Raw genomic sequence first — 18,538 nt, forward strand, 5'->3', positions numbered from 1 at the left:
ATGCTAAAGCATCTTTAAAATATACCTAGTTACGCCCCAAAATAAAATTTCGAATTCGATTTCATTATAGTTCCAATCCATGCGTTGAAAGGACCATCGCATATTACATTTTTTTGATCAAAAACCAACATTTTGTCATATCTTTTCGAAATATTGATCAATTTTCATAATTTTTGGAGTGAAAGACTCTTTTTTAAAAAGGCTTCGAACAACCTTGACACCCGAAAGAAATAATTTTAATTGAGCTCAAAAACTTCAAAAGAAACTCTTGCCCCACTCGAACTTTTGCCCCACTCTACTCTATGCGATGAAAGTAAGTCGGATGGACGAAACATTTTCGCCTTATTCATAAAATATTGTGCTCTTACTTGGCAAGGAAAAGGCTGTGTAATGTGTAATTCAGATCCCACTGAGATCACTACCACAGAGGATCGGATGACCAACCCCGGTGGGAACTTTGATCGTAGGCTGACAGGGATGGTGGGTTTGCTTCTGCAAACCTGAACATCTATTCTTCAGGAGGAGCGGCTCACAAGTCACAACAGCGTCTGTTCCCCATGATAGAAGCGGCTGGTCGACGTTCGATGGCCAGGTAAGGAAGGACTCTAAGCTCAACTCTGCATTATGGTCCAACCCTGCGAACCAGCCGTAAAGAAGATCTGGAAAATGGACAATCAGCAACAGAATAATACGAACCAAGAGTATTGACAACGTCCCCAGCGACGAAACAGGACTTGCGATTGGAAACTCGGTACCTGGAACTGCTGATCTCTGAACTTCATCATTATTCTCGCTGATCTACTGAAGACCGTAAATTTGGCATCGTAGCGCTGCAGGAAGTGTGTTGCACAGGATCCATGATGCGAACGTTTAGAGGTATTCATATCATCTACCGCAATACACGCGAGCTGGGAACATCTTCCATCGTTATCGACGATATGCATACGGATGCAATCTACAGTAGATCAGCGAGTATGGAGGTGCTTTCAATGAAGTTGAGGGATCAGCAGTTTCACGTAGTGAGTTTCCAATCATAAATCCTGTTTCGACGCTGGCTGCGTAACCAATGGTCTCGGTTTGTATTCGTGTGATCAGTTGGTGACCGATCGGCGAAAGAATGTGCGGATCAAGGACCGATTCTTCATTTTCAGCATAAACTAATCATGCACCCTCACTTCGGAAGCATTGATGATGACAAGGACGCATGCTATGCGCAGGTAGAACTCGAGAACGATCGGTACCTAGCCAAGATGTCAAAACCATCTTAAGAGACCTAAGGCCAGAAGTAAGAATTTAGACCGACCACTTGAGAGCTCAGCTGACGAACCAAAACAGCCTACAACTCATCTAGAGTTCACCGCCTATCATTAGAACCTACCGCGGCGCTAACATCGACTTCAGCCACTACATGATGATGGTCAAACTGTACCCAAAACTCTACGTCATCAACAAGGTACGGTACCGGCGACCACCACAGTACAACTTTGTTCGACTGAAGCAACCGGATATCGCCTCAGCATAGCGCAGATCCTCGAGGCAGCGCTGCCAGATGAAGCGGACTCACAAAAAGTATTGCAACAATATTGCATCACCCTGACTCACCTCGATATCTTTAAAACCAGAACACCTACAAAAATGCCGCCTTCAGGAAAGTTGTTGCTTTTGGTCTTCTGAATAACTTTCCTGAAGACAGCAGTCCTGTAGTCCTCAGGTTTTGGAGATATCGAGGTGAGTCAGGGTGATGCAATATTGTTGCAATACTTTTTGTGAGTCTGTACTTATGACGGGTAGTGTATGTAAAGGGGAGGGTCTTTTTTATTAAATTTTTTATTCCTGTTCGGGGATGTCACTGCGACCAGTTTTTAGATCTATTGTGACATTACCCGTATCCTTAGTGTAGTGCATGTCACATTACTCAATTGCCATAAAGTATCGATTTTGATACAGTTTTTGTTTTGTTTTCTTATGTGCTTCAGGAGCACTATAGAAAACAAAACAAGAGTACTGATAATTGGCCATGCATCGAAAACCTAGCATCATCCTTGTTTTACTACTAAATTCTCCCAGTAGCAAGTTTAGAACCCGGGTTTTAACATTAGCAGCAATGCCATTCCGATAATGGAAAATATGTTCAGTAATAAGGATTCTAGTATGTTCCTTGCATACCAGCACTTACCAGTCTTTGAAGAGTTAGTACATGCATAGATCCCTAACCCGATTTGATGTCCTTTGCATCAAGTTTAGCCTCGAACGGCGAGGTTTTTAACTATCTGCAAAGTAAAGTTGGTTAACTTACACAGCAAAAATTTCTGAAAGTTACACCCGACGTAAACAAATTTGACATTTAAGTTTCTATTCCATCTCACTGAATTTTACATTAAACAATTTCTTGTATGGAATGTTGAACACAAGCTTCATGTTGAGAGCAACCTGTAAATTTTAAAACTGATGGAAAAATGTGTGTAATATGACGGGGTCCTTTTGTTACAGGTGATATGACGTAAATTTTTTTATCTGTATAGTTTTATTCAGAGACCGTAAGCCACCACGATGCCAGTGACAAGGACTAAATACTATGATTCCTTGTATTGCCAGAACGCATATTCCAATTTTACTCCGTTACGCAACACGAAAAGGTGATCTACCCACGTTGCGAGTTCCGTTAATGATCGAGCATCTTTGAAACCCCCTCAACCATTTATCCATCAGCACGGTTTGCCTGACATCTTGGATTGGGGTTCCCTGTTTGGTGGACTTTTACCCCCGGAACAGGGGGTCCGTAGTGCTATTCTAAGCTGGCAACTACACGGGCAAGTTGGGGAGGGTTTTAGAGACTTCCTGATTCAACTATCTCAGGTTCGGCGTACCTACAGTTCGGCATTAACATGTCTAAAGGGTCTAACTCGTTTTGTAAACAAACATTGTTTCTGTCGCTGTAGGGTCTATCTCGATCCACCCACGCATCTGGGGGCCGTTATCAGAAAGAGCGAAGATAGATCTTTCTGATAACGGCCCCCAGATGCGTGGGTGGATCGAGATAGACCCTACAGCGTCAGAAACAATGTTTGTTTACGAAACGAGTTAGACCCTTTAGACATGTTGATGCAGAGTTATTTTACGCAGCACAGGGAACTTTTGTACTAGAGGCCCGGGAAAACCACAAGCAATTCACTAGTCAAACTCCCACTGTTTTTCTTTCTTACTCCTCTTTAAATCTGGCTATCACAATCACAATAGTTTTATCTACTCATTGTCCTTTACTTCCACCAATTTCTTAATAGCTTATCTTCCTTTTTTTAGCCAACCACCTGACCTCACCTTTCTTATGGTAATGGTTGCCGTTGCACAGTGTTCGGAATCGATGATTTTGCGTTGTTCTCCTTTCATTCTCCAAGGCTCCGGCCAATTCTGGCCACTTCCTTTTCCAAAATGAGGCTTAGGACGACGTAAGGACGGTAATAGAAATATAGTTTTTTCCGTACCGAAACGGTGGGGTCCTGTGGTAGATGAAACGGTACATATTTCAAACCACAGACAGCAAAACATCTTCTGATATCAGATCAGTTTCGCTGCTCATCAGTCGTATCGTAAAACTTTACCTTCTTACTTTCAGTCCTGGGCACCCATGGTGGTGCAGAGGGCCGTATTGAAAGATTTCCATCCTGGCCTTGACCATTGGCCAGGTCAAATTTCTATCGACTTGCTTGATTTCGTTGTTGGGGCTGCGCTGCGATGTCCTGCTGGGTTCAGATCTACCGCTTGCTTGCAGATTTGGTTTCCTCCCCTGAGTAGAGTGTGGTCGACCCACCTCCACTTTCGCTACCGAATTTCTGTCGCTATCGGCTTTTGTTGACATCGACGATGAAGCTCCACGTTGGAGATCCAATTGTGAGGCCACCATGATCGAATTATATACCGCAGGCATCTATTGATGAAGACCTGCAGCCGTTGCGTGTTCTCCACTGATACACACCAGGTTTCACTGGCGTATAGCAGCACAGATTTCACGTTCGAGTTGAAAATTCGGATTTTGGTGCGACGACTGATCTGGTTGTTTTCCATACATTTCTTAAACTCGCAAAAGCAGCCTTTGCCTTCTTAATCCGACCTATGTCGATCTTGATGCCGCTATCGGCCGCCATTTGGCTACCAAGATATTGGAAGCCTTCAACATTCTTCACTGATTGCCCAGCTACCGTAAAGCTAGAAGGGTTGGTTGACCGTGTTTACATCCAACGATTTGGTCTTGTTGACGTTGATGGTAAGACCTGCCGCAGAGGAGCGATTGGCAAGATCATCGAGTGCTTAAGATATCAGAGCAACGTCATCAACCAGTTCGAAGTCATTTAGGTGTTCCATGGTAATGAGGGCTGCCACAACAATTTACGATTTGGTTCAAGGTTAATCGCACCTACCAGGATCTCGTCGATTACGATGAGGAACAGTACACATCCTTGCCTCACTCCAGCAACGACCCGAATGGGATCGGACAAAACACCTCCGTTGTGCAGTACTCAGCATGAAAATGCCCTGTACTGTGCTTCAATGAGGCCGATGATTTTCTCAGGGAGACCCTTGCGCCTGAGGGCTTCCCACATGTTTCCGTGATTAAGACGGTCGAAAGCTGTTTCGTAATCAATGAACACCAGGTAGACAGACTCTTGGAATTCATTGATTTGCTCCAGGATGATACGGAGCGTGACAATGTGGTCCACACAGGATCGTCCGGCACGGAATCCTGCTTTGTCGGAATTGCTGCCGTCGGAGAGTTGCGTTAATCTTCTCCTGTATCCGGTTAAGGATCACTTTGTAGAGGACTTCGAGGACGATATACAGCAACATGATACCCCGCCAATTATCGCATGCAGTCAGGTCACCCTTTTTGGGTGCCTTTACTAAGACACCTTGCATCCAGTCGGCTGGAAATGTTGCGGTTTCCCATATGTTGCAGAATAATTGATGCAGTAGTTGTGCTGATACTACGGGGTCAGCTTTGAGCATCTCAGCTGATATGCGATCGACCCCTGGGGCCCTGTTCGATTTCATGCTACGGATGGCTGTTTCTATCTCCTGCACTGATGGAGCTTCGGTGTTGACACGGGTAATGCGTCGAACCCTTGGCGGATCATGCTGAGGTATTGATGACGTTGCCGACACTTGAAAAAGGTTTCTTTAAACGCTCCACAGAACCACGCTCGTGGAGCGGACCTGGTGTGATGGTTAGAACACTTGACTATCACGCCGAGGACCTGGGATCGAATCCCACTCCCGACAAACTCACAAAATGTGAGTTCTTCCTTCGGAAGGGAAGTAAAGCGTGGGTCCCGAGATGAACTAGCCTAGGGCTAAAAATCTCGTTAATTCTTCTTCTTCTTCTTCTTTATGGCTCGACGTCCTCACTGGGACTTGGCCTGCCTCGCTTCAACTTAGTGTTTTTTGAGCACTTCCACAGTTATTAATTGAAGGGCTTTCTTTGCCTGCCATTGCATGAATTTGTATATTGTGAGGCAAGTACAAAATCTCGTTAATACAGATAAAAAAAAAAAATAAATAAATAAAAAAAAAATAAAAAATAAAAATAAAAGAACCACGCTGGACGAAAAATCTGTAAAATACGAGTCCCAGAAAAAGATCTCAAACAGACCAAAACGTCGGACAAGATATAAATAGCAATATTTTTTTAAGATTGGAAAGCCATCCTCCTAGAGTGTACAGAACTAGAGTGAAATCATAGCCCCTGCCTTTAGGGTTTTCGACCTGGTCCTTCAGACATTACCTTTTTATTCGGGTTTGTTGTAGTGAATCCTATTTCGCCCGCCAGAATAGATCGGTTGAATGTCATCCAGAAATTGAGGGATACAAAAAATTTAGGAAATCCTATGTTTTGAGAAGTTTTCAGTGAGAACCTTCTTCCTGAGATTTCTAGTGAAACTCTTCTTGGTATTTTTAGGAAATATCTTTCCGAGATTGTTTAAAAAACATTCTCGAGATTATTCTACACACGATTCTGCTAAATAAACAAATTTTGTTATTTTATAATTCACCCTGACAAATAACACTGGCTAATGAACCTTAATACATTTGACCGCTAATTCAATTAATTTGCATGAATTAATCCGACAACAAACAACATTACAAACCAGCTACCGAGCCACCGGGCATACTTCAGCGACACTCAGTCTACTACATGTTCATGTATTCCAACATGCAAATTAATTGTGACCACCAGCGACGACGACGACAACGACGGTCCTTATATCCCTACCGGCACCGACTGATCTATGAGCGAAATGCGCCCTACGGCAGGAAGCAAAACTCGATTCAAAAACGTGCCACTCCATTCACATTCCGCTCGATGAATTTTCCAGCACGACCGTAATTAGCCGTTGCTTTTTGTTTCCTTCTATAAATTATAATCGATTATTTCTCCATACATTTTATACCGCATATGGATCTCGCAAATGGAGTGTATGGGAAAGTAGAAATGTATATAATTCGTTGTCATTTAATTTCGTTTCTCTTTTTTGTTTCTTTTCTCTTGCAGAATCCGGCCACAGATACCGCGCGAGCTGATAGACATGTGCCGGGTGTGCACCCAGGTCACACCCGGTGAACCCCAGGTCTACCTGGGCTCCGATAAGGCCTTCACCTTCGATTATGTGTTCGACGTAAACGCAACACAGGTATGTTAATTTAGGCGTTTATTGATTGATAATAGGGCAGTGCATACGGCGGTTGCTATGATAAATTTTTCTAAGTCTTTGACGTTTCGTGGCCTTATTGTTTACGATTCGGACTTAGAGAAATTTCGTTGGCTTTCTTTAGGCAGTGTGAATAAATTCAAAAGGTGAGTTTGCGCGCACTGAGTGGTGTGCTAATTTATTACTTACTGCTAAGATTTCACCAAGAGCTTCTCCTGGAATTCCTTCAGGAACTGTCAGCGGTTCTGAACTAACAATGTCCATTCCGGTATCGCTGCCCACAGGACTGCGGAACGACGATTCACGTCGACAATGTCAAGTTCCAAATTAACTTGGATGTGCAGCAACTTTGAAGTTTTGGGTGATGGCCTCCGACAACAGATTTATCATCATCGAAGGGAATTCGAGTCGAAATTATTCGACGAGAAGCAGGACAATCATGGCTACCTAAATCTCCCAGTGCTTCATTCAGCGCTACACGCTTCCACCGGAACACGATTTCAACCAGATCAACTCGTCGATTTCATCGGACGGCATCTTGACGATATCGGCTCCGAAGCGGGCGGTTTCGGATGCGGAAGGCCACAAGTCGATTCCAATCGTTCAGACAGGTCAACCGCTGAAGAGAATCGGTGCCGATGTGCCAATCACGAGAAGAAGGATAGCATTGCCCATGTATCTTAGTGGAGTGGTGGTCGAGGTTTTGCTGTTGCAACAATTTGCACGGTCAGGACACTTTGTTCACACAGTACTTGTTAATGTTTAGCTGAATAAATGATTAGTGATTGAATTCCTTCCAAGATTCCTTTCGGAATTCCTTCAGGATTTTTTTTTCGCGATTTCGCCAGAAAATTAATGTATGATACTCCAGGAATTCCTTCTGCTGTATCTGTGCGGGTTTTTCTTGAGATTCTTCTAAGGATTTATTTAGGATTCCATTGGAAATGCCTACTGGGATTCTTCCAGGAGTTTCTTCTAAGATCCCTTAAACGGTTCCAACTATGATTCCTCTTGGAGTTCTTGCCAGAAGTCCTCCAGAAAATTCCTTCCCCAAGAGTTTTGGGATTCTAGGAATTTCATCTGAGATTACCCAAGGAATTCCTCGCTTCTCCAAAAGTGTATTCCAGGATTCCTACGGGAATTCCTTCTGGGATTTCTCATTGAGATTCTTCCTGTTGTTTATTCAGGATTCCATCGGAGGTTCCTTTTGGATCCTTCCAGGAGTTTTAATATTAAGGAAGCCTTAAGATATTCAATTTGGCATTCTTTCGGTAGTGCTTTCCTGGATTTCTCCAGCAACTCCTCGCGAAATTCCTACCGGAATTCATTTATTAATATTTAATATTTAAAAATAAATCTATTTATTTTTTCCGATACTCCTCCAGAAATTCGTTTTGAGATTTCTCTGGGAGTTCCTTCTGAGATTTATCTAGAAGTTACTACAAGGATTTCTATGGGCGTATTTTCTGAGATTCTTCCAGTTCATTTTCGAATGGCTTCGGCAGTTTTTTTTCTGGTTTCCACAAGGTAAATGGTATTCCTGAAAGAATAATTGGAGGAAACTCAGAAGGATCTTTTGGAAGAATTCTTCAAGGATAACTTCTGTAGAAGTTTTAAAGGGAACTTTTTGAAGAATTTTATATGGATCTCCTTGAGGAATTTCCAATGAAATCCAATGACAAAATCTTCTTGAAGGATATCGTAAATATCTCCGGGAGGATTACCATTGGGAACATCTGTGAGAAGTTCAAAATAAAATCCTGGGGGAATTGCATAAGGATATGCAGAAATTCCATAAAGGCCTCCTAAAGCAAAGCTGGAAGCAGTTACTAAAGGGATTCGGGTAGAAGTTCGTGGAGGAAGCACAGATGGAGTTTCGGGAGGAATCCATGACGGTATTGCTGGGAGAATCCTACACGGTGTTCTTAGGTGGAACTCCTGGACTAATCCTGAAGGAATGCTGGAAGGAATTGTTGAAGCGATCTAAAAAAAAAATCGTGGAGAAGTTGCGAAAGTAATTTCTGGAGGAATTCTGGAGGAAGTTTCTGGAAAGTTCCAGAAGGAAATAATGGAGAAATTCCACAAATAACCATGTAACGATCCCGTGAAGCAACTCCTAGAGGAATTCTAGAAGAAGTTCATAGAAGAATCCCGGAAGATGTTCCTAAAGGAATCCTGGAAAATATTCCTGAAAGCAACATTTCCTGAAAGCAGGATTTTCTGGATGCAGGCAGGATTTTTGGAGAAATTCCACTAGAGACAACTTCATAAATTCCAGAAAGAACTTTTTGAAGAATTCCAGATGGAACACCTTCATAAACACCAGAATGAACTCCTGGAGGAATCCTGGAACACATTTATGGAGAAACTACGGAAGGAATTTATGTAACAATCCCTGGAAGTATTCCCGGGAGAATCTCAGAAAAAAAACTGGGAAGGAACTCCTAGAGTTATCCTGGAAATCCTAGACTAGAGGATTCCCAGAAATGACTCCTGGAAAGCACTTGTAGTGGAATCCCTGTTGGATCCTTATTAGGGATGTCAGAAGAGTGAAATTAGTCTATGGTAGGACCTCCTGAAAGAATCTCAGAGGGAACTTATGAAGAAATCCTAAACAAGCCCCTAAATGAATCTGTGAAGGTGCACCCCGAGGAATCCCATGTAGAACTCTGGGAGAAATCATGACAGAACTGGAGAAATCGCGAACGAAATTCCTGCAGGAACTCCGAAAGGAATTCAATCACTAACAAATTTTATTTATTCAGCTAAACATTAACAAGTACTGTGCGAACAAAGTGTCCTGACCGTGCAAATTGTTGCAACAGCAAAACCTCGACCACCACTCCACTAAGATACATGGGCAATGCTATCCTTCTTCTCGTGATTGGCACATCGGCACCGATTCTCTTCAGCGGTTGACCTGTCTGAACGATCGGAATCGACTTGTGGCCTTCCGCATCCGAGACCGCCCGCTTCGGAGCCGAAATCGTCAAGATGCCGTCAACGAGTTGATCTGGTTGGAATCGTGTTCCGGTGGAAGCGTGTAGCGCTGAATGAAGCACTGGGAGATTTAGGTAGCCATGATTGTCCTGCTTCTCGTCGAATAATTTCGACTCGAATTCCCTTCGATGATGATAAATCTGTTGTCGGAGGCCATCACCCAAAACTTCAAAGTTGCTGCACATCCAAGTTAATTTGGAACTTGACATTGTCGACGTGAATCGTCGTTCCGCAGTCCTGTGGGCAGCGATACCGGAATGGACATTGTTAGTTCAGAACCGCTGATAGTTCCTGAAGGAATTCCAGGAGAAGCTCTTGGTGAAATCTTAGCAGTAACAGAGTTTAAAATTTTCATTTTCAATGAGTGAAATTCAACGTGAATTTTGAAGATTCTCAACTGAGGGATCAAAATAAAATTCATTTTGGTGAATGAATTTTTTCACCTATTCATTCATTTTTCTGTCACTGACATTTTTCACTGACAAATAAAACTGGACCGTAACTCCCGATTATACTTCCAATGACCTCAAAACTTGTGTATAGTAGTTAATTAGAATATTAATGATGTTCTCTATTTATCCATTAAGTCGGATTGTGCGTCTGTTAACAGAAATTGGACATTTTACGACGTGCGAAAAAATATTCGTGACAGAGAATTGAATGAAAAAAGAGAGGCATTCAGCTGACAATGAATGTGACCAAACACGAATGAGAAAATGAGAATGTCAATCTTCACTTTCAATCTTCGAATTTTTTACTCTCTGGCAGTAAGTAATAAATTAGCACACCACTCAGTGCGCGCAAACTCACCTTTTGAATTTATTCACACTGCCTAAAGAAAGCCAACGAAATTTCTCTAAGTCCGAATCGTAAACAACAAGGCCACAAAACGTCAAAGACTTAGAAAAATTTATCATAGCAACCGCCGTATGCACTGCCCTATAGGGCTATAGGGCACTGCATGAAATTCTCTCCCTCTCATTCACTCTTACAGAAATTTTGAAAACAACAAGGCCAAGAAACGTCAAAATCCCATACAAAATCAAAACAATGCAGTGCCCTATGCCGGAGTAGTTATGAACTGGTTGGTGCGTTCTGAAGTTCAGTGAGCTTTTTTATTTATTTAACTGTATGCGTTTGAAAGGCTAGGGATGTGGGTATATCAGAGCCGATCAAATAATCATTTTTATTATATTTACTTTGTTTTAACCAAAAGTTACTCAATAGGCCGTATGAATAAAGTTGAGTAAATACTCTTTACTAAATCTATGTGAAGCCGTGGAGCAAATCTCTGTGAAACTTCACAGAGATCTGAGTAAAGAGTATTTACTCAGCTTTATTCATATGGCCTAATGATCGCACGTTTTACCCACTATGCAAAAAACACACAAAATAGCAAGCCTTGACTATTTTCTCTGTCACTAACCGATTGGAAAGTTTTATTTCGCACCCTCCAAAATGGCTACCATCGAAATTCAGCTAAAAGCTTACGCCAAAATTATCGGAACGGATCGTAACTGCCAGGTGGATCTGAAACGGTCCGTGTTTCAAATTGATCGTGATGTCAACGAAATCAAAATCCCCCTGCAAGCAATCGTGAAACTTCGCAAACCGGCTCCGTCGCCTCCCCAAATCACGTCTTCGTCCATTTTGCCGACCCCGCAGCAAGCTCAGATGAGTCTTCCGGTGATCCCCAAGCTGAGGCAGCAGTCACAAGAGCCGCAGTACCACGAGGATCCCAACATGCAAGCCATGGTATCAACGTTCCACATCCCAATAAACATCGGAAACGAGCAGAAAATGGTCAAAACAACCCTGCGCTACAAAAAGGCTCCGAAACCGGTCCTTACGGAGATCGAAACGCAAACCGAAGAAAAACAGGAGCCGCTGAGTGACATCTACCCGAAGGATCCGGTAGCTCGCGCGTTGATGTTCCACCAGGATCGTTTGCAACCCGTGAAGCAGGCACTACGGGAAATCAAGACCAAGATCAGCAATCTCCGATTGGAGCAAAAAACGACGCGGTCCGGAAGTCAAGGAATGGAGTATTACTACGGAACGGATAACAGTGCCTGTCCGTTTATTCAGTACCTGATGAAGCAGGATCAGGACGGCCGGATTGACATGGACACTCCGATTTCGAAAATTGTCGGCAAAGATTACTTCCTATCGTTTGAGCATGAGCAGCTGCGCACGGATTCGCAAATGCCAAGACCAAGCGGTATGGTGAGGCCATCCATCCGGATTAGCTCCGTGGGTCCGCTGGAGAAACGTGAAAGCGGTGAGGCTAGCGGCGGAAGTGTTGGTTCTCACAGCAAATCGACTGAGGAGGAGAAACCTGAGGCGGATTTGCTGGATCCAGCGAATGTGGCGCTGAAATAAAGATTCAGTTGCTTTTGAATTTGTTGAACGAATAAATACATTGCAAGCATACACTACTGTGTTGATACTGTTGAATCGTTGGTGTGTTCTACTGTGATTTGAAACTGTTTTGTAGTGGCATCTTAGACAATTTTTGGTGCGGAGGGAAATTTTCTGTTAAACCATTTAAACCAAATTAGTGTATTTCTTATCAAAGAAACGAAACTTCTGAGCCACGAATTCGGCACTATATGAATCATTTGTACGTTGCTTTTTTGGACGCCGCGATTACCACTTTTGCCAGTCATATTGTTCGGTAGAACATGAGTTGGCGAAAACCGGATATTCACGCTATTAGGTAAATACGTGCTGGATAGATTCGCGCCAATCTTAAATCGAAAACGGGGTTTCTTTGTTTTCATACGGAAGTCTACAGTATTTGCCAACATATGGGAAACATTTGATTCGTTTTTGGTCTTCATTAGTAGTTGTTTGGACTAGGTATTCTTTATTTAATCGGTATATTTTCACAGAATTGTTCAAACTGTAACGGCGCTGCCATAGTGCCGTTTCAAAGTGAGAGTGAGAGTGCGCGTCCAAAGGATTTTCGTGGATTTGCTGTTGTTGATATTCTTTTTTGCGGCTTCGCACTCTCACGCGTAACTATAACGGCACCCTAAGACGAATTATAGAATTCCGCTCAACACTGTACATGCCTTCAACCTCTGCATTAGTTCATGTGAACCACGCATTGGCACAACCCACGTAAATACGGCGAAAAACTATTAGCTGGGTGCTTAGTTCTCGACCGACTATGGACCGCTATTTATGTTTCTTTTTATGTGCTTGAAGCGGTCCTATATTTAGATAGGGGGGCTTTGGCATCACGCTAGTTTATAAACTTGCAGCAGTGCAGCAGCGAACGCCACGCCTCGTTGTTTTTGTTTTGATGCGAACGACGAAAAAGTGCAATGTTTGCACATGCTGGCTTGTTTAGGCTACTACTGACTGCAGTCAGCTCAAACCGTTTTGTTTGGTGTTAACTGAATGGTAGGGGAAAATGGGGATCAAAGCATTGAGTTAAGGACAGTTAATCAATTTCTGAATCAATTGAAAACTGCCAAACAAGTTTATGCCAACAGAATATGACTAAGATATTAACAAGAGTTTATGAAACTTTCTGCACACATAAACAGACGTAACACTTACATATAACACTAAGAACCAGCGATCGAAAAAGATTCACCGCCACATATGCAGGACGATGATAAAACCGGTGGGTTCTATACGCGTACCAGCCCAGGCCTATGCTCGAGAAGGACATGCACATGCAAGCACTCGAAATGTTCGAGCGTTGGGTGCTTAGGATCATCTATGCAGGGTTGTTACAACAGCGCGGATTTCGCGAAATTCGCGGATTTCGCGATTTTCGCGGATTTGGCGCGGATTTACCCATGGAATTTGGCCCTCGCGCGAATTTGGCGCGGAATTGATTTTTGTAGTGTGTATAGCGATATAATTGAAAGATTATCGACAAATGATAATAAAATAATAAATGTGTTTGTTTGTCCGTTATGTGTCCGGCAAACTTTTTGCTTTTTTCTACACCATGTATTTTAAATGAGAGCTGGGTACCCGGGTACCCTGTCGGCCACATAAGGGTTAAATTGCCAGGTTGGATATAGTAGCAGGTAGTCGATATATTTCAAAAATATGTTAAACTAGCTGTCTCCGGCAAACTTTGCCATGCCTACTGCGTTTTTTAACGTTTTATGTCCAAGTCACAAAGCCAACGAATCGGACGTTTCGTTCACGAGTTATGCGTGGTCCTACATATGCCATTGTATTTATGTATATACAGTGTTTTACAACAAATACGACCACCTGTCATTTTTTAAACAAAATGGCCAAGTTTGACGATATGGTACTCGGTTTTTAGTGAGCCGATTTGGCTGAAATTTTGGCAACCGATATGAATTTACGGGAAATTGTAATTGTATTGAATTGATTGAGTTTTGACTACTACTTCCGAAGTTACAGATATACGAAACGACAAAACAGCACGGTACAACATATGAACTGATTTTAAGGGGTCGTTCACAAATAATGTTTCGTATCTCCGAAAATGGAGCAGATAGAACAATTGTTCAACAAGTTTTCTAATAATGACATTCCTCACACCTTTGATGAAGACATAAACACATTATCTTCACTGATGAAAAAAAAAGAATTTCACTTACAATTCTGGGAGAATTACTTTGAAATGAGGTGACCCGTGTTTCCAAACAATAAATTTTATGGAAATATAATTATTTTTCAGTTCTCTGAACTCAAAAAATAAAAAATGACGATTCAAGTGATTTTTGGGGGTGAAAACATACGTTGCTCTTACCGAAGTTATAAGAAATCATTTTTGACCTTTACGTGGATTAATATGGCTATTTATAATCCAAAATGCATCCTCAATATCAAAATTCAAAAGTTTATCGCTAGTACCTACATAATACACCATAAAAACGTGTTAAAACTTTTTGGTCAGGAAATGGACCCTGTTACTCCAGTGTGCGCTGTGTGCTAGTGAAGAATTTAGAGCAAGTTTTCATTTTTACGATTTTCATCAGTTCTTCAAAATATTTCTATGAACAATTCCTCTAATATTTCTATTACGGGTGTGTTATGTATCTAAATTCAACTGTCAAAGAACACAAGTTTCTCAAAAAAAAATCAAATTTGTTGCCAGGAATTCCATTCATCAGAAGCCGAACGACTAATTCCGAAAAAATCTGCCCGAATTACCGGTACAATTTTAAAAGTCACCTGTTATATATTTTTAAAAGAGATTTCTAGATAAATACCTACACTCTTAGAAAAAATCATGTAAATTTAAGTTTACTTGGATGCACATAAAAGGAGCGGCCCGTTTGACACAAATTTACGTCTTCTAGCACAAATAAAGTCGAGCTAGCAATCGCTAGAGCCGAAACGAGAGATAAAACATATGTAAATAAAATAATGAACTAGATTCGAACTCTGGTCCGCTGATTGAGAGGCACGTACTATACCTCTCGGCTGTATCACCGAGTTGTGAGACAAACGATAAATGTAAAACTGTTTCTACCTATCTGGTCAGATAGTTTTGTTGACATCTTGTGCAACCAACTCGAACTTACATGATGGATGTAAAATTGAGTCAAATTGGCCATTCAGTCATGAAATGTTTACGTACGTTGATGGTTTACGTCACGTGTAAATTCCTAATTTTTTAAGAGTGTAGTTTATTTCGGGAAAAACCAGTTGAGGGGAATCCTAGAGAAAACTTTTGAAAAAGGCATATAAATCATTGCAAGAATTGTTACTGAAAAGTTTAGCGAAAATTTCTGGGGAATCTCTGCCGGCATTCCTGGATATATTACTGCAGGAATTGTAAGAGAAACTCCTAATAAATCCAGGAGAACCCTGTAAGAATTTCAGTGAACTCCAGCAAGTAAACTTTTCAAATTCTCAACATTGTGCTTCTAGGATTTTCCCAGTGATTACTCATTGTAAGGGATGTTTTCCAGGTATTCTCCTGAGAAAATTCCTCACTGATGGCTCATTCAAGAATTGCTAAGGCATTACTAAAAAAATCGAAGTGATTTTATAAGAATTCTTTATGAGGATACTCTCAAATTCAAATTCCCTAATCGGTTTTAAAAATTCTTTTAAAAATTGGGATTCGGATACTGCCTCCAAAAATATTCAGAAATACTTAAAGAAAGTCTCCACGTTCTGTTTATTTCAAAGTTTTTTTTTACAGAAATATATTTATTTATTTCAGTTTCCTTTTAAATTTCACCAGTTTTTTTTAAATATTTTTCCCACGAATCCAGTACTTAGTTCTGGGCATGTTTCTCCTAAGATTTTGTCTAACGAATTCTTATAAAAAAATGGTTAAAATATATTTAAGGGATACTTTTAGCAAAAAAAAATCGGGAGTTTTCAATGTCAAGCAGAAAGCTTACAATAATCGAGATGAGTTGCGTTGATTTACAAAACAAAAGTTCATTCTTCATCAAGCACTCAACTAGTCCATTCCAGTTTGAAGGATTTCTTCAATAACGTAAAGCAAAAAAACACAAATTAAATTTTATCTTCACACTCTCGCAGATTTGGCGCGAATTTGATTCCAGAATCGCGCGGATTTGGCGCGGATTCAAATTTGGCTCGCGCGGATTTGGCGCGGATTTTTTTCCACCCTTCTCGTAACAACCCTGTCTATGGAGAACGGCGTGTGGCGGAGCACCTGCAAAGCTGGTGCTCGCAAGAGATCCGGATGGTACAAAAAGATCTAGACGTCTCCTACTGGAAGACCTCCTGGAACTCTTGGTCGAGCTTTAGAAAAATTTCCTATACTCTTTGGAGAATCCCAGAAGATACTTCGGTGAAATTTCAGGCACAGATTCGGGATTAAAGCCTGCGCACTTTAGAATCGGTACACTTTCAACCGGCTGCCGCTCAAAAACGGTGTCACTTGGAAAAAAGTGTTGTTAGAAGCAATTGAAGCTTATCTATTGTAGTTTGTAGGAAAAATATAAAATTTGCTGTTTTTATATTTTTAGATGCACTATTGATCTGAATTCGTAAATAGTGCCAGTTTTTTCTGCACACATTGAGTAAAAACCGATCATTGTCAGATTCAAGATTCGTGTAGGAATAAATAATTACCAAACCCATCAATTACGCAGTATGGAATAGTTCTTGGTATTATGATTGTTGATTAAGGGAGGTAAAATATTCCATGAGTGTTTTAAAATTTCCAATATAAAGCATTGTCCAGTTAGAATCCGGACGCAGATAATCACTTATATCTGAGAGATGGAATGACAAACAGAAAAGGTGAAGCCCTCAAAACAAAGATAATTTACTGTAGTTTCATGGAAAAATATCATTACAATTATTCAATTAAATTTTTAATACATTTTCTCATTTTTTCCGTGATTACTTCCTTAAAAATCTGCACAATGGTAGTAAATTTTAACATCAACCCCTTCGGCGGATTTGTTTAACAATCAGGTCATCTCTGTAGTGTCCTGAGACCCTCTACCAATCTGATTAGGATTCCAAAGAAACTTTACCAAATATTTCTCTTCTTGCGAAATTAAGGGCTATTCAGTGAATTCCAAAGAAGCGAAATTTGAGTGTTTTTTCGTTAATAAACACTACCCAACAGTGATGACACCACTGCACATCTCAGGCTGTCGTGATAGCTCACCAAATTAGCTCAAACCTCTACAGATCCCTTGTGTGCATTTTTGAAAAACAGCACGCGATTCTTGAGGTTATCATCTTTGTACACATTTGGTGTCAAAATCGTGATGTGAGAAAACGATGTCCAGAGCTCGAACTTCCTGGCAAATCTTGGAATTCCAAGCAGATTTATCCATGAACATAAACTTCAATCTTCCTTGGGCACTTCCTCATGGCATGGTTAACAACATCTGTGCACATCACACATAATGGTTGTGGAAACATTAACATTTTTCGCGACTGTCGTACCTGACCACGCTTAATTTTCAGCGTGTTTGTGCAAGATTTTTTTCCTTCACTTGTCTTCAATCTGAAATAACTTTTCACTCGTAACAAGAAAATCGATGAAATTTTCACCATCAATAGAGGACTTGTTTATGATCAGACTGCTGTAAAAAAAAATATGATTATGATCATTGAGAGCGTCACAATAAATTATCCTTTGCGTCCGGATTCTAACTGGACAATGCTTTAGCTATGGTAAGCCTTTGAAGGGTTTTATGGAAAATCAAAGACTTGCATAGATATTTAAGATCAAAAAAGTTGTTTTCGCATAAGCTTTAGTTCGGCAAATACGCATACGGGAAGGATACTATACGAATAGAATTGGTATACAAGAAACCAATGATTTGATGCAGAACAATATAAATAATCGTGGCTTGAAAGCTGTATGAACTATTGCTGACGAAATTCATTGGATGTATTTTGATGGCGTGAAATATCTAACTATTTTTTTAATAAAACTGAATCTACTTAGAAGTTTTTTATTTGTGATCATAGAATCACATCTATAGTTCCATAATCTCTATGGTTTTCAGTGTTTTAACCATGAAAACTATCTTATTTTAGGCTAATTATGAGGAGTTAGCCTTACGACTGTTAATTTCCGACTACTGTGAGGGAAAACTGCTAATAATTCCAAAAATAATCCAGGTTTCGATATGAATTAAGTTGGGCCACTTGAATTGGGGAATTGTAGATCCAAAAAACGATCTCAGGAAATATTTTTTCATAAAAAATTAGTTTGAGTAAAATTATGTTTTGAATATAGCGTGAATGGACATTAAGGCTATAAGTTTATTATGGTCTTGTAAACCATATTTATTAAGAGTTTAATGTCGTAAATTGTTTTGAGCATATGTTTGATGAGTATAATTTTGTTTCTTCTTGAAATATCAGCCCGTAAGCTG

The 18,538-nt window shown here is 40.8% G+C and overlaps 1 protein-coding gene across 6 annotated transcripts in view; it reads left to right on the forward strand.

Annotated features, from left to right (window-relative positions):
* The window catches only part of LOC109408110 (kinesin-like protein KIF21A), a 181,858-nt gene that overhangs the window by 126,796 nt on the left and 36,524 nt on the right, over positions 1-18,538 (forward strand). For all 6 annotated transcript variants that reach the window (XM_029873554.2, XM_029873553.2, XM_029873550.2 and 3 more), the window contains one exon: positions 6,545-6,683. In XM_029873554.2, the coding sequence (XP_029729414.2) occupies positions 6,545-6,683 (139 nt within the window). The remainder of the gene's footprint in view (positions 1-6,544; positions 6,684-18,538) is intronic.

This window comes from Aedes albopictus, chromosome 2 (assembly GCF_035046485.1).
Source record: "Aedes albopictus strain Foshan chromosome 2, AalbF5, whole genome shotgun sequence".
Classification (NCBI taxonomy): Eukaryota; Metazoa; Arthropoda; class Insecta; order Diptera; family Culicidae; genus Aedes; species Aedes albopictus.